General features: G+C 51.4%; 1 protein-coding gene across 5 annotated transcripts in view; it reads left to right on the top strand.

Moving 5' to 3' along the window:
* The window catches only part of LOC138726266 (Krueppel-like factor 5), a 38,432-nt gene that overhangs the window by 12,655 nt on the left and 13,115 nt on the right, over positions 1-12,662 (top strand). For 3 of the 5 annotated variants that reach the window (XM_069867886.1, XM_069867885.1, XM_069867883.1), the window contains exon 2: positions 10,317-10,364. The exons of the other annotated variants lie outside the window; for them this stretch is intronic. In XM_069867886.1, coding sequence (XP_069723987.1) covers positions 10,326-10,364 — 39 coding nt within the window. In that variant the 5' untranslated portion in view covers positions 10,317-10,325. The remainder of the gene's footprint in view (positions 1-10,316; positions 10,365-12,662) is intronic. 5 annotated transcript variants of the gene reach the window in all.

Below are 12,662 nucleotides of genomic sequence, written 5' to 3'. Positions count from 1 at the left end.
TCCGATCCCATAATAAATGCAATGGATTTCCCTTTATCTCTCTTCCTCAATGGTCTGTGGGAAGCAAACAGAATCATCTGAAGTTACTTATGAAGGTCTAGGGTTGTGCATTTCTGGCTGGTGCATCATCAATTGTGAATTTTCCCCTCTCAAACCTGTTTGGTCAGCTACCCATGCTGTTTTGTTCGCGTTCCCTGGTCCAGTGAGTTCTTTTATCTAACCCATCCACTGCAAATAATCACACTTATGAGCGTCTTGTTAGCTGAGCCCCTTGATTAGAATATTTGCTTTTCTTGTGCTCCATTGGTGAGTTACGTGAGTCACAGGTTACAGTTGGTGCTTGGGGATTGGATAACCCGTGTTTACAATTCAGATGTTCTCAGAACTTGAGCTAGCACAAAAACTCTCAAAAAAACCCCAAACCCATGGGCTGTTTACCACATCAAAGAGGCTCAGCCCCTTCCAAGCTCAGGTTGAAACTCAAACAAAGATTCTTTCATTGAATGCAGAAACGCTTGGAGAAATTTTTGAAAATGATTATTGTTTAATTTTTTTCTAATATGATGAGGACCTTCTAATTTGCACCCAGAACAGGATTTGCAAGTATTAAAATGCGCTTAATGACCTTGCTTTTTGTAGCATTTCCAGTACAAGCAGGAGAAAAGAATGGCAAGGAATTGGTCCCAGTATAGCTAGTAAGAAAACACAGGTACTTATTGCTTGCAAGAGAAAAGAATGTTACCTATCCATTAGGGGATGACAGGAAAGCTGGGGAGGGGCTCCTGATCAGAGAGGGCAGGGACAGGATGAGGGGGAAATTTCAGCTGAAGGAGGGGAGATTGAGGTGGGATCTTGGGCAGAAATGTTTTGCTGTGAGGGTGGGGAGGCCCTGGCCCAGGTTGCCCAGAGCAGTGGTGGCTGCCCCATCCCTGGAGGGGTTCAAGGCCAGGTTGGATGGGGCTTGGAGCAACCTGATCTGGTTAAAGATGTCCCTGCTCCTGCAGGAGGGTTGAATTGGATGACCTGCAAAAGTCCCTTCCCCAAAGCCTTCTAGGACTCCATGATCTATTATTGCGTCTATTGCTATTTTTTTCATGAATCTGAACCCATCCTGGAGAGGGCAGAGCTATGTGGGTTCCTCTTCACCAGCCAATCCAGCCCATCATTTAGTGCTACCCATACAATGTTATTATTTTCCACTGTGCTGCTCCTCAAAGATGGTTTAGGGAGCTGAACCTAGGAGTAGCTGAATATATCCAGATGGAAATCCTTCTCACAGAAGGTTTTGTAATGGTCTCTAAAATGTAAAAATGACCCAAGTTTGTTAAATTTAAAGGAATTTTCCCATCATAGAATGATTAAGGTGGGCACAGACCTCTAAGCTCATCCAGTCCAACCATCAGCCCAACCCCACTGTGCCTACTAAACCCTGTCCTGAAGTGACAACTAGTCATTGAAAATGCTGTTGTTTTGCAGCATGATATTTCATCCTAAGCAGCTTTCACTATCTGGAAGTTTTGTGGTTCTGCTTTGTGCTTCTAGGAGAACTCCAAATCATCAGCTTGGCTGTTTGACATCACCTCTGGGGTACGATGGGTATCACAGCTCTTGAGTTTCCCAGGGGCTGGAAATCCAGCCTCCAAAATGCACGGGCTGGAGCTTCTCCAGGGCTCGGTGCCCTCTCTGTGGGAACTGTCAAGTGTTTTGCTGTGCTGTAATCAGTCTCCCTCAATTAACAGCAATTGGTGTTTAATTTCTATACTGGGAAGATGTGGAAAGAGAGGGCTTAGGCTACAGGAAATGGATCTTGAGGAAACTCTTGGAGGGTTTTTGCTCCAAGGAAAATAGAAGGATATTCCTAGAAACACAGAAGCTGGGAAATCCACAGGGTAACACCATGACAGAAGGGGCTGCAGCAGGTGGAACTCCAGCATCCCCCTTGAAACCTGATCCTGGCAGTACCTTAAAATCACAGAATGGTTTGGCTTGGAAGGGACCTTCAAGTCCATCTGGTTCCACTCCTGCCTTGGGCAGGGAAACCTCCCACTGGATCAGGGTGATCCTCATCCAGCCTGGCCTTAAACACCTCCAGGGATGGGGCAGCCACCACTGCTCTGGGCAACCTGGGCCAGGGCCTCCCCAGCCTCACAGCAAAATATTTCGCCCTAAGATCTCATCTCTATCTCCCCTTCTCCAGCTGAAAACCATTCCTTCTCATCCTGTCCCTGCCCTCCCTGATCTAGAGCCCCTCCCCAGCTTTCCTGGAGCCCCTTTCAGCACTGGAAGCTGCTCTAAGGTCTTCCTGCAGCCTTCTCTTCTCCAGGCTGAACAACCCCAACTCTCTCAGCCTGTCCTCATACAGGAGGTGCTCCAGCCCTCGGATCATCTCCGTGGCCTCCTCTGGACTTGCTCCAGCAGCTCCATGTCCTTCCTGTGCTGAGGACTCCAGAACTAGATGCAAAGCTCCAGATTTGGTCTCACCAGAGCGGAGCAGAGGGGCAGAATCCCCTCCCTGTCCTTGCTGATCCCACTGCGCGGGATGCAGCCCAGGACAGTGCTAGGTGCTGTGCAAGCTCAGAAGGAAAACGTCTGCCCAAATACCTACTCACTCAAACATGAGGTTTTCACCTGCCTTAGGGTTTGGTTTGTTTTGTTTTGTGAAGTGGTTTGGCGAGGAAGTTGAGGGCCAAATGAACGGTGGGATTTGCTCTCGTACATGAAACCTGACCTTGCTTTTCCCAGACATGCATGAGTTATTGGGTCTGCCTTGCGTCTTGTACTGGGAAGAACAGGCTTTTTGGCTTGTTTTATCACTCCCTGAATGCCAGGAGGACTTCACAAGCCCCAGCAAGCAGCAGATGACTCACCCTGCCTTTGTCAGACCCTGCCCTGGGAATGTGCTGCTTTTCTTTGGATCCGAGTGTGAGCTGTTAGGTGTTTTGAGTAAGAGAGAATGAATCCCACTCTAACCTCGTCCAGTCCAACCATCAACTCAACCCAACTGTGCCTGCTAAACCATGTCCTGGAGTGCAACAGCTACATATTTTTTGAACCCCTCCAGGGATGGAGATTCCACCACTGGCCTGGGCAGCCTCTGCCAGGGCTTCACAACTCTGGTGAAGACTTTTTTCCTAATATCCAACCTAAACTTCCTGTGGCACAACTTGAGACCATTTCCTCTTTTCCTGTCTCTTGTTACCTGGGAGAAGAGCCCACCACCCTCCTCGCTCCAACCTCCTTTCAGGGAGTGATGAAGCCTCCCCTCAGCCTCCTCTTCTCCAGGTTAAACCATGTCAGATCCCTCAGCTGCTCCTCATCACCTACAGTTGGCTTTGATGGGCTTGACCCCAACCCTAGAGCAGCTCAGAAACAGAAAGCTGTGTATGAAGACATGATTCCCTTAAGGACTCGTGGCCTTCCCTCCGTGCTTTGAGAGCTGCCCTCCTGCTGGCACAGAGCAGGGAGCACTGGGTGGGGACAGATGGCTTTCCCTCTTCCCCTACTCGCCTTTGGACTCCATCCAGTGCCAAGTTTGTCCGTGGTAGTTCTGCAAGAGGAGAAACCAGCATGGAGCTGTTCTAGTGTCAGTCTGGGACCTCCCACCCTTGTCTGGACCTGCCCAAGACCAGGTAGGCTGCGTGGCTGCTGTGTTCAGTAAAGCCTAGAGACAGTGCAGTGCAGCTGGAGCTGTGTCCAAGCTCATGGTCTCCAAGATTAGGTCTCCTGCTAGTCATTTTTCAGTCTTTACTATTCTTATGGCTTTATTTTTTTGAAGCTTTTATACTTGCTCCTTTAAACCTTGCTGAAGCGTGGCTGCTCCAAACTGCTCCTCTTCCAGGCACTTGACCCTGGAGTTGGATGAGGGTGATTTTCCTGGTTTCTTTGGCCTTTGGGATTGCTGACTGTAGTGGCATGATTCCTGTGATAAATAACCAAGGTAGATTGCCTTTGAGTGAGTCTTTATCAGTTATTGGAGGAAAGGAATAGCAAACAGAGTCAGCAAGTCTGCTGGAAATGTTGCTGACTACTGGCTCAGAAACTGGCTCCTAGTAGGAACCTGGAGATTGGCTGTGTCTTTGTCCTGCTCCAGGAGCTGTCTCCTGGAATGAGACAGGAATGTGGTGGAAAAGGTGGAAAGGAATGACAGCTTCAAGGTGGGAAGCTGGTGGGGTAGATTGCCTCTGGCAGTCTTAGAATCCAAGAACGTTCTGAGTTGGAAGAGACCCAGAAGGACCATTGAGTCCAACTCCTGTCCCTGCACAGGACACCCCAACATTCACACCGTGGGGCTGAGGGCCTTGGCCAAATGCTACTGGAATATTGTCAGGCTCGGTGCCGTGACTGCTTCCCTGGGAGCTGTTCCAGGGCTCCATCACCCTATGGGGGGAGAACCTTGTCCTAATGTCCAAACTAACCCTCCCCTGGCACATCTTCCTGCCCTTCCCTCGCGTCTTCTCCATGGACTCCAGAGAGCTTGCACAGAGATCTCTGCTTATATGCCTTCTTCCCAGGTGGCTGAAGCTAGAAGAGAAGAATCTTGCCCATTGTGTGTCATGCAGACTTGGCTGAATGCTTTGAGGGCAACCTTGGAGCTGTTTCTAACCTCTTTGAGACAAAGAGGTGGTGAGGGGTCTGGAGAACAGGCTTTATGAGGAACGGCTGAGAGAGCTGGGGGTGTTTAGCCTGGAGAAGAAGAGGCTGAGGGGAGGCCTCATTGCTCTCTGCAACTACCTGGAAGGAGGTTGTGGAGAGGAGGGAGCTGGGCTCTTCTCCCAAGTGACAGGGGACAGGACAAGAGGGAATGGCCTCAAGCTCTGCCAGGGGAGGTTTAGGCTGAACATTAGGAAATTTTTTTTCACGGAAAGGGTCATTGGGCAGTGGCAGAGGCTGCCCAGGGAGGTGGTTGAGTCACCTTCCCTGGAGGGGTTTAAGGGACGGGTGAACGAGGCGCTGAGGGACATGATTTAGTGTTTGATGGGGATGGTTGGACTCGATGATCCTGTGGGTCTTTTCCAACCTGGTGATTCTATGATTCTAAAGCAAGCAGAGGAGTCCATCCAGGGCCTTCTGCAGCCCAGCACCCCCCCAGCACAAGCACCGTTGGGCTCTCCTGCCAGCCGCGGTGCTTTGTTATTTACAGCAGCCCAACGTTTGTGCCCTGGGTGCACTTGAAAGGAAGAGTCCTGGGGGTTTCTTTGATAATCACGTTTTGCAGAGAGTTCCAGAAGACTTGAGGAACAAACAGAAAATAACGTCGATCGAGGTCAATATCAAACCCAAATGATCAGAGAAACAAATATTTACTCAGGTCAATATTTAACTAGGAGACAATAAATGCTGATATTGAACCAAATCTGTATATAAATACGGTTTATTTATAACATGTGCCTTTAAAGGGGCACTGCCAGGTACTTGCCATGGCTTTTGATTGATGATTATCCTCCCCATTGTTTGCCGATTCCCTTGGAGGCTGGAGTTTCATGCAGGTGCATGTATGAGAAAGAGACTGTACTGCGTAATCCTAGCACCTGGACAACAGGCACGACCGTTGTGCCACGCATGCCTGTGCTCGGGGAGCCTCCCTGCCCCTGAGGATGGGCCCCCGCCTGGCATGTGGGTGGTGTTCCCCCATCCCTTGAACCCCCCCCACATCACAGGGTTGTGCTGCTGGCTGACCCGCACGGGCAGAGCTGGCATTTTTCATAGAATTGTGGTATCATTAAGGTTGGAAAAGGTCTCTGAGCTCGTCCAGTTCAACCATCAGCCCAACCCCACGGTGCCTATTAAACCATGTCCCCCAGTGCCATGGGCTTTTGAACCCCTCCAGGGATGGAGACTCCACCACTGCCTTGGGCAGCCTCTGCCAGGGCTGCACTGAACTTTTAGTAAAGACATTTTTCCTTGTATCCAGTCTGAACCTCCCATGGCACATCTTGAGGCCATTTCCTCTCATCATTTTTGCTTGTTACTTGGGAGAAGAGCCCAGCACCCACCTCGCTCCAACATCCTTTTCGGGAGCTGCAGAGAGCGATGAGGTTTCCCCTCAGGAAAGGAGGTTGGAGCAAGGTGGGTGCTGGGCTCTTCTCCCAGGTAACAAGTGATGGATGAGTGGAAATGGCCTCAAGTTGCACCAGGGGAGAGTTAGATTGGACATTGGGAAAAATGTCTTTAATGTCAGAATGGTGAAGCCCTGGCAGAGACTGCCCAGGGCAGTGTTGGAGTCTCCATCCCTGGGGGAGTGAAATTAATGTGTAGATATGTGCTTCAGGACATGGTTTAGAAGGCGCAGTGGGGTTGAATTGATGGTTTGACTTGATAATCTTAGAGGTCTTTTCCAACCTTAATGACTCAGTGATTCTGTAACTCAAAGCACTAAAGAAAGTTCCCCCCTTTCCCTCCCAAGCTCATTCCCCCAAAGCCAACTTCACCCACTTGTTGCCTGCTTAGCAAACGTTAACTTCTTTCCTTGTTCTCCGCTGCTATCTCTGTGGTGACAATATCTGATGTTTCTATGGCGGTTTGTTATTCATCAACTTCAGATTAGAAAGCATTTAATCATGGGAAAGACACATCCCGCCTCCTGCCTCGACAGCCTGTGCTGCCCAGCGCTCTTCTAACGATGCTTGCGGTTAATCGCTGGCAAAATGGCCTGGTTGGCTCAAGTGCTGTTTTGTTGGTTTTTTTTATTGTGTCCTCCCAAGAAATGTTTGTCTTGGACTCCATGTGCATTGATTGGTGTCCTGATAATGCCTCACCGTGCCTTTGACGATGTCAGAAAGAGGGATAGAGTTCTCCAAGGCAGGAAGTTGAAGTGTAGCTAGCAGGTCAGAATGAGGTGGTTGTCCTTCTCTACTTTGTTCTTGTGAGACCCCACCTGGAGTACTGCATCCAGTTCTGGAATCCCTGACATAAGAAGAATACGGAACTGTTGGAAAAGGTCCAGAGAAGGCCATGGAGATGATCCGAGGGCTGGAGCAGCTCCTGTATGAGGACAGGTTGGGAGAGTTGGGGTTGTTCATCCTGAAGAAGAGAAGGCTGCAGGGAGACTTTAGAGCAGCTTCCAGTGCTGAAAGGGGCTTCAGGAAAGCTGGGGAGAGACTTTTTACAAGGTCGTGGAGTGATAGGATGAGAGGGTGTGGCATTAAATTGGCAGGGGGAAGATTTAGATTAGGCATTAGCAAGAAATTCTTTACTATGAGGTAGAGAGGCCTCGGCCCAGGCTGCCCAGAGCAGTGGTGGCTGCCCCATCCCTGGAGGTGTTCAAGGCCAGGTTGGATGGGGCTTGGAGCCCCTGATCCAGTGGGAGGTGTCCCTGCCCATGGCAAGGGATGGAACTGGGTGAGCTTTGAGGTTGCTTCCAACCCAAACCATTCCCTGATTCTATGATTTAAGAAAATGGGCAGATGGTGGAGGGGGGAGACACATGTCAGTGACCATAACAACTAGAGAATCCACTCCTAGCAGAGCTGGGGAAAGCAGGTATTCATTGAGTGCTTTCTTCATCGAGGAAGTGCCCTGTAGGGCTGTGTTTTTACTGATGTCAGCGTGCTGGGTGCTCCATTAGAGGTTGCTGAGGTTATCTTGCCCTCCAGGGGATTGCAGTTGCCAGGTCCCAGGTTTGGATGCGCCAGTGCTGAGTGTAACACACTCCTGCTGGTCCAATGTCTGGAGTGGACAAAGTGCTTCTTCTATCCTATTTCCTTTTCCTGCATGGTTTGTTCGGCTTTCTTTTCTCTGGCAAGTTGAAAAGACCCTGCTCCATGGTCAGGATTAGTGACTATGACTCTGAGCGTAGGGTACCATAGGAGTTCAATGTTTTTTTTCTTGCTGGCTTTCCCTTTCTGGCCAAACCAGACGTTTCAGTTTGGCCACCTCCAAACTCACAGACCTTGTGTTGATGTCTGCTTTGCCTGTATTTGCCTCATTGCTCTCTGCAGCTTCCAGAAAGGAGGTTGGAGTGAGGTGGTTGCTGGGCTCTTCTCGCAAGTAACAAGTGATAGGACGAGAGGAAATGGCCTCAAGTTGCACCAGGGGAGGTTTAGATTGGATATCAGCGAACCTTTCTTTACCCAAAGAATGGTGAAGCCCTGGCAGAGGCTGCCCAGGGCAGTGGTGGAGTCTCTGTCCCTGGAGGGGCTCAAAACCCATGAGACTGTGGCCCTTGGGGACAGGGTTTAGCAGGCATGGTGGGGTTGGGCTGATGAATGGACTGGATGAGCTTAGACGTCTTTTCCAACCTTAACAGTTCTATGATCCTACTTTCCCTTTTTGTCTGAGCTAATGACCCATAACTCCCTTTATGGCCACAGGAGCCTTTGTCGGTGCTGCTGGTGGAGCCTGGGATGTGCCCGCCTCCAGACGTTATATCTCATCCTTGTCTCTGGTGATTGAAATGATGGCATTGCTAATGACTATAGGGGAACTGGGCCACTGAACCCACTGAAGACCTCGTGGCTCTTCAGTTAGAATGCCCTGGAGGCTTTCTCCATCAAAGCATGGTGGGTATCTCTTGGAATCACAGAATGGTTTGGGTTGGAAGGGACCTCAAAGCTCATCCAGTTCCACCCCCTGCCATGGGCAGGGACACCTCCCACTGGATCAGGGGCTCCAAGCCCCATCCAACCTGGCCTTGCAGTACTGAGGTGAACTGAGCTCCCTGGCTAGATGATAAGTGCAGTCTCTTCCAAAAAGGCAGGACAATTATGAATTCCCTGCCTGTGGATGGCAGGCAGGGAGGAAGGGACGGGCTGAGCATTCCAGGTTCATTGCTGCCTTATGGGAATCAACCACAGTGTCCTCACCTGCTCTCTCTGGAATCGCCCCAGGAGGAGCTGCTGCTTGGGGCTGGCCAAGGGGTCTGCAGAGACCCAGCGTCTATGAGGCCTCCTCCTGGTGGGACCTACTTTGCCCACAATTTCTTCCTTTATATTTGGGCTGCTTAGCATGGCACGTCTTGAATGCAGCCAGCTGGCAGGGCAGAGGGTTTTGTTGGTCTCCCAGTGTGGTTGACCCCTAAATGAGGGATCCAGCAGCTGGACCACCACTCTCAGACTCAAGTATTGCCTGTGAAGGAGCTTGGCTGAAGTATGCAGGCGTCCCTGAAGCTGTTTCTTCCAGTTGACAGGGGTGATGAGATGCAGCTTTCAACCCCAATCCACTTGTAGCATCTGGAGATTTCATGTTTAAGACTCTCCTCATGCTTCCAGACATGAAGACCACATGGAGACCAGTGGTTCTTCAGGGTGGGCAGCTTTCAGCAACCCCAGGCTGTTTGGCACCTGTCCTCTCAAGGCCAGGTGGCTCTGTGGTCTATCATGGTCTTGCAAGGAACATCCTCCATTTAGTTGCAACTCCCAGAATACGAATACACCCCAAATGGGAAAACTGAGTCCATTGAGTTGATTTTGCTGGTTTTCTGGAGAAAATGAGAAGCCTGGGCTGGTTTCTAGCCCTTGCTGTTCTGACTGACCAACCTGGCAATGTGTGCGTGACCCCAGACTGGGAAGGTGAGAAAAGGCTTTGTCAAAATCTTGTTGAAGTGGAGAAATGGTAGAGGTTAGGGTGAAACTTAATGGTCATGGAAGAGAAAATTGATAGACGAAGCTGCAAGAAAAGGATGTGGAATGAGGATGGAGCACAGGCTATTGCTGAGTTGTACCAGGGGAGGTTTAGATTGGATATTAGGTAAAATTTATTTACCCAAAGAGAGGTGAAGCACTGGTAGAGGCTGCCTAGGGCTGTGATGGAGTCTCCATCTCTGGAAGGGTTCAAGTACTGTGTAGATGTGGCACTTCAGGACGTGGTTTAGTAGGCATGGTGGGGCTGGACTGAATGAGCTTAGACATCTTTTTCAACCTCAATGATTCTGTGATTCTATGATTCCTGTGTCCTCTGAGCCGCCATTCCTGTTTCTGCATGTGAAGCCTGGATCTGGGAGCCTATGTGAGGTGGGCAGCACTGCCCTGCGCTGGGGGCAAGTGGGGGTCACAGCAGGGCTGGGAACAGCTCAGACCCCTCCTGCTGGCCCTGTCCCCCATGGTGACCAGGAGGCAAGGGATGCTCTGGCCTCCCACTGCCCAGGAGCAGCAAACCTCATCCACACCACGTCCGACACGTCCATGTCTGTGTGTGTGTCCAACATCCAGGGCTGCTAGGAGGAAGAAGGCATTGGGGATGGTGGCAGGGACCTTTCTGCTGACAGGGTGGGCAGCTTGAGACCCTGGGGGCGGTGAGGGGCTTGGGAGGGGGGATATGAAGCCCTCCATGGCCAAGGGTGCTTGGGGATGCCCACTAACCCAGCCCTGTCTGCCCCACAGCTGCACCCTATGAGGATGGAACAGCGGATGCCGCCACTCATTCTCGAGGTGAAGTGCTCTCCTCCTTCCTCTCTCTGCATGCTCCTGCCCCTGTTGGTGAGAGGTACCTCTAAACACCCCTAAGAGTGAGCTGGGGCTCACAGCCTTGACCAGCCCTGGTGCTTGCCACCCAGATCCACTGGCAAGGGCTAGGCAGCCCCTCTGCTCCCTTCTTCAGCCCCGTCTGCCGCTCGTGGTGTCTCCTGTGCAAGCCACCCGGGTGCCTGGGTAGCTCACTCTCTCTTCCGCATCTCCTGTGACTTCATTAGCTGGATCCCCACTGGCTGTGAATAGCTGGATGAAGCTATGAGCACCCTGACTCAGTGGGAGGTGTCCCTGCCCATGGCAGAGGTTGGAACTGGATGGGCTTTAAGGTCCCTTCCAACCCAAACCATTCCATGATTCTATGAACGGAGCTATGAGTGACAGCCAGACAGGAACACCTGCTTTCAGGACCCTTGAGTTGGATCCCACCTGGACATGTTGGTAGTTGGTCACCCCAATTGTGAAGGCTGCGGGGCAAGGAATTGGGTTGGATGGAGCATTGACTGGGAGGTGCTTAGGGAAATGACTTGATATTAGATGTCGGCACCCAGCACGAGCAGTGCTGGAGTACTTAGGGTTGTGAGGCATTTCTGGGCTACAAACAAGAAAGGTGCCCATTTCTCCCTCTTGGAAGGCTGCTGCAGCCCTCGAGGTTGTGTAGAACCTGTGACACAGTCAACAGTATTATGACAGTCTGGATGCCAACAAGGTGGGACTCACTGTCCCAGTCCTGCCCACACCAGTGGGGCTGCAGCTACAGACAGGTCTGGTTCCTTCTCCTACCAGGTGAAAGCGCTTCACTTCTAATCTGCTGCCCCTTAATACCTGCTTTCCCTGGGACCCTGGGGCTGCTTAGGATCAGAAGTGGGTTTACAAGTCTTTAAGGGAATAGCAAGAAGACTTTGCTCTGCAAGCAGAGGTGGTCATGAAAGAAGAGGAGGCTGGGAGACACCAAATAGGCAGGCAGGTAGTGGACAGGGAGGCTGGCTGAGAATGCGATTCTGGAATCCCCCACATCAGAAGGAGATGGAAATGTTGGAATGGGTCCAGAGGAGGTTACAGAGATGATCCGAAAGCTGGAGCACCTCTGCTACAAGGACAGGCTGAGGGAGTTGGGGTGGTTCAGCCTGGAAAAGAGAAGGATGTGGGGAGACCTTAGAGCAGCTTCCATTACTGAAGGAGGCTCCAGGAAAGCTGGGAAGGGGCTTTTTACAAGGGCCTGGAGTGATAGGACAAGGGGGAATGGCTTTAAATTGGACACTAGGAAGAAATTCTTCACAATGAGGGTGGGGAGGCCCTGGCCCAGGCTGCCCAGAGCAGTGGTGGCTGCCCCATCCCTGGAGGTGTTCAAGGCCAGGTTGGATGGGGCTTGGAGCCCCTGATCCAGTGGGAGGTGTCCCTGGTTGGAAGTGGATGGGCTTTGAGGTCCCTTCCAAACCAAACCATTCCATGATTCCATGATTTTGGATGTGAAATTAGATCCTTTAATACCTTTCTACATTTAATATCCCTGCCTGGGACCCACTGTGGAGCTGGCGGGCGGGGGGGGGGGGGGGGGGGGGGGGAAGACCTTCCCTTGGGAACTGAAGGTGAGAAAGTTAAATGCCAGAGATAAGAGAAGTGTGGAAGTAAAAGGCATCTAACTCCTTCCCCCTGCCCCCACTCCTGGCAAGTGGGTCAGTCGTTGCTCAGGTATGTGTGGCATTTGGAGCCCCTGGTACTGCCTAGGGCGAGCTGACTCCCAGGGGTAGCAGCCTGGGTGGATGGGGCTGGCGCACACAGGGCTCAGCTCCAGAGCTCTGGTGGGGTTCTCCCTCAGGCAGGTACCCAAGCTGGGCACTGCAGGAGGGAGCAGAGGTTTGGACCAGTCTGAGTTGGAAGGACCATCAACTCCAGCTCCTGTCCCTGCACAGGACAACCCCAACGTTCACATTGTGGGGCTGAGGGTGTCGGCCAAAGGTTTCTGGAATATTGTCAGGCTCAGTACTGTGACTTCTCCACCACCCTCTGGGGGAAGAACCTTTTCCTAATGTCCAACCTCACCCTCCTCTGGCATCTTCCTGCCATTCCCTTGGTTCTGTCATTGGGCACCAGAGAGAAGAGCTCAGCACCTCCTCTTCCTCCTCCCCGGTGAGGAAGCTGTGGAGCACAATGAGATATCCCCTCAGTCTCCTCTTCTGAACAGAGGGTCTCCAATTCTCTTCCCTGCCTCCAGTGGGTGCCTTAGCTTTAGGAAATGCCTGGACAAGGATTTCCTCACTG

The sequence above is a fragment of the Phaenicophaeus curvirostris genome, chromosome 13, assembly GCF_032191515.1.
Source record: "Phaenicophaeus curvirostris isolate KB17595 chromosome 13, BPBGC_Pcur_1.0, whole genome shotgun sequence".
Taxonomy (NCBI): domain Eukaryota; kingdom Metazoa; phylum Chordata; class Aves; order Cuculiformes; family Cuculidae; genus Phaenicophaeus; species Phaenicophaeus curvirostris.
The sequence above is the reverse complement of the archived record's forward strand: the minus strand, read 5'-3'. Positions and strand labels throughout refer to the sequence as shown.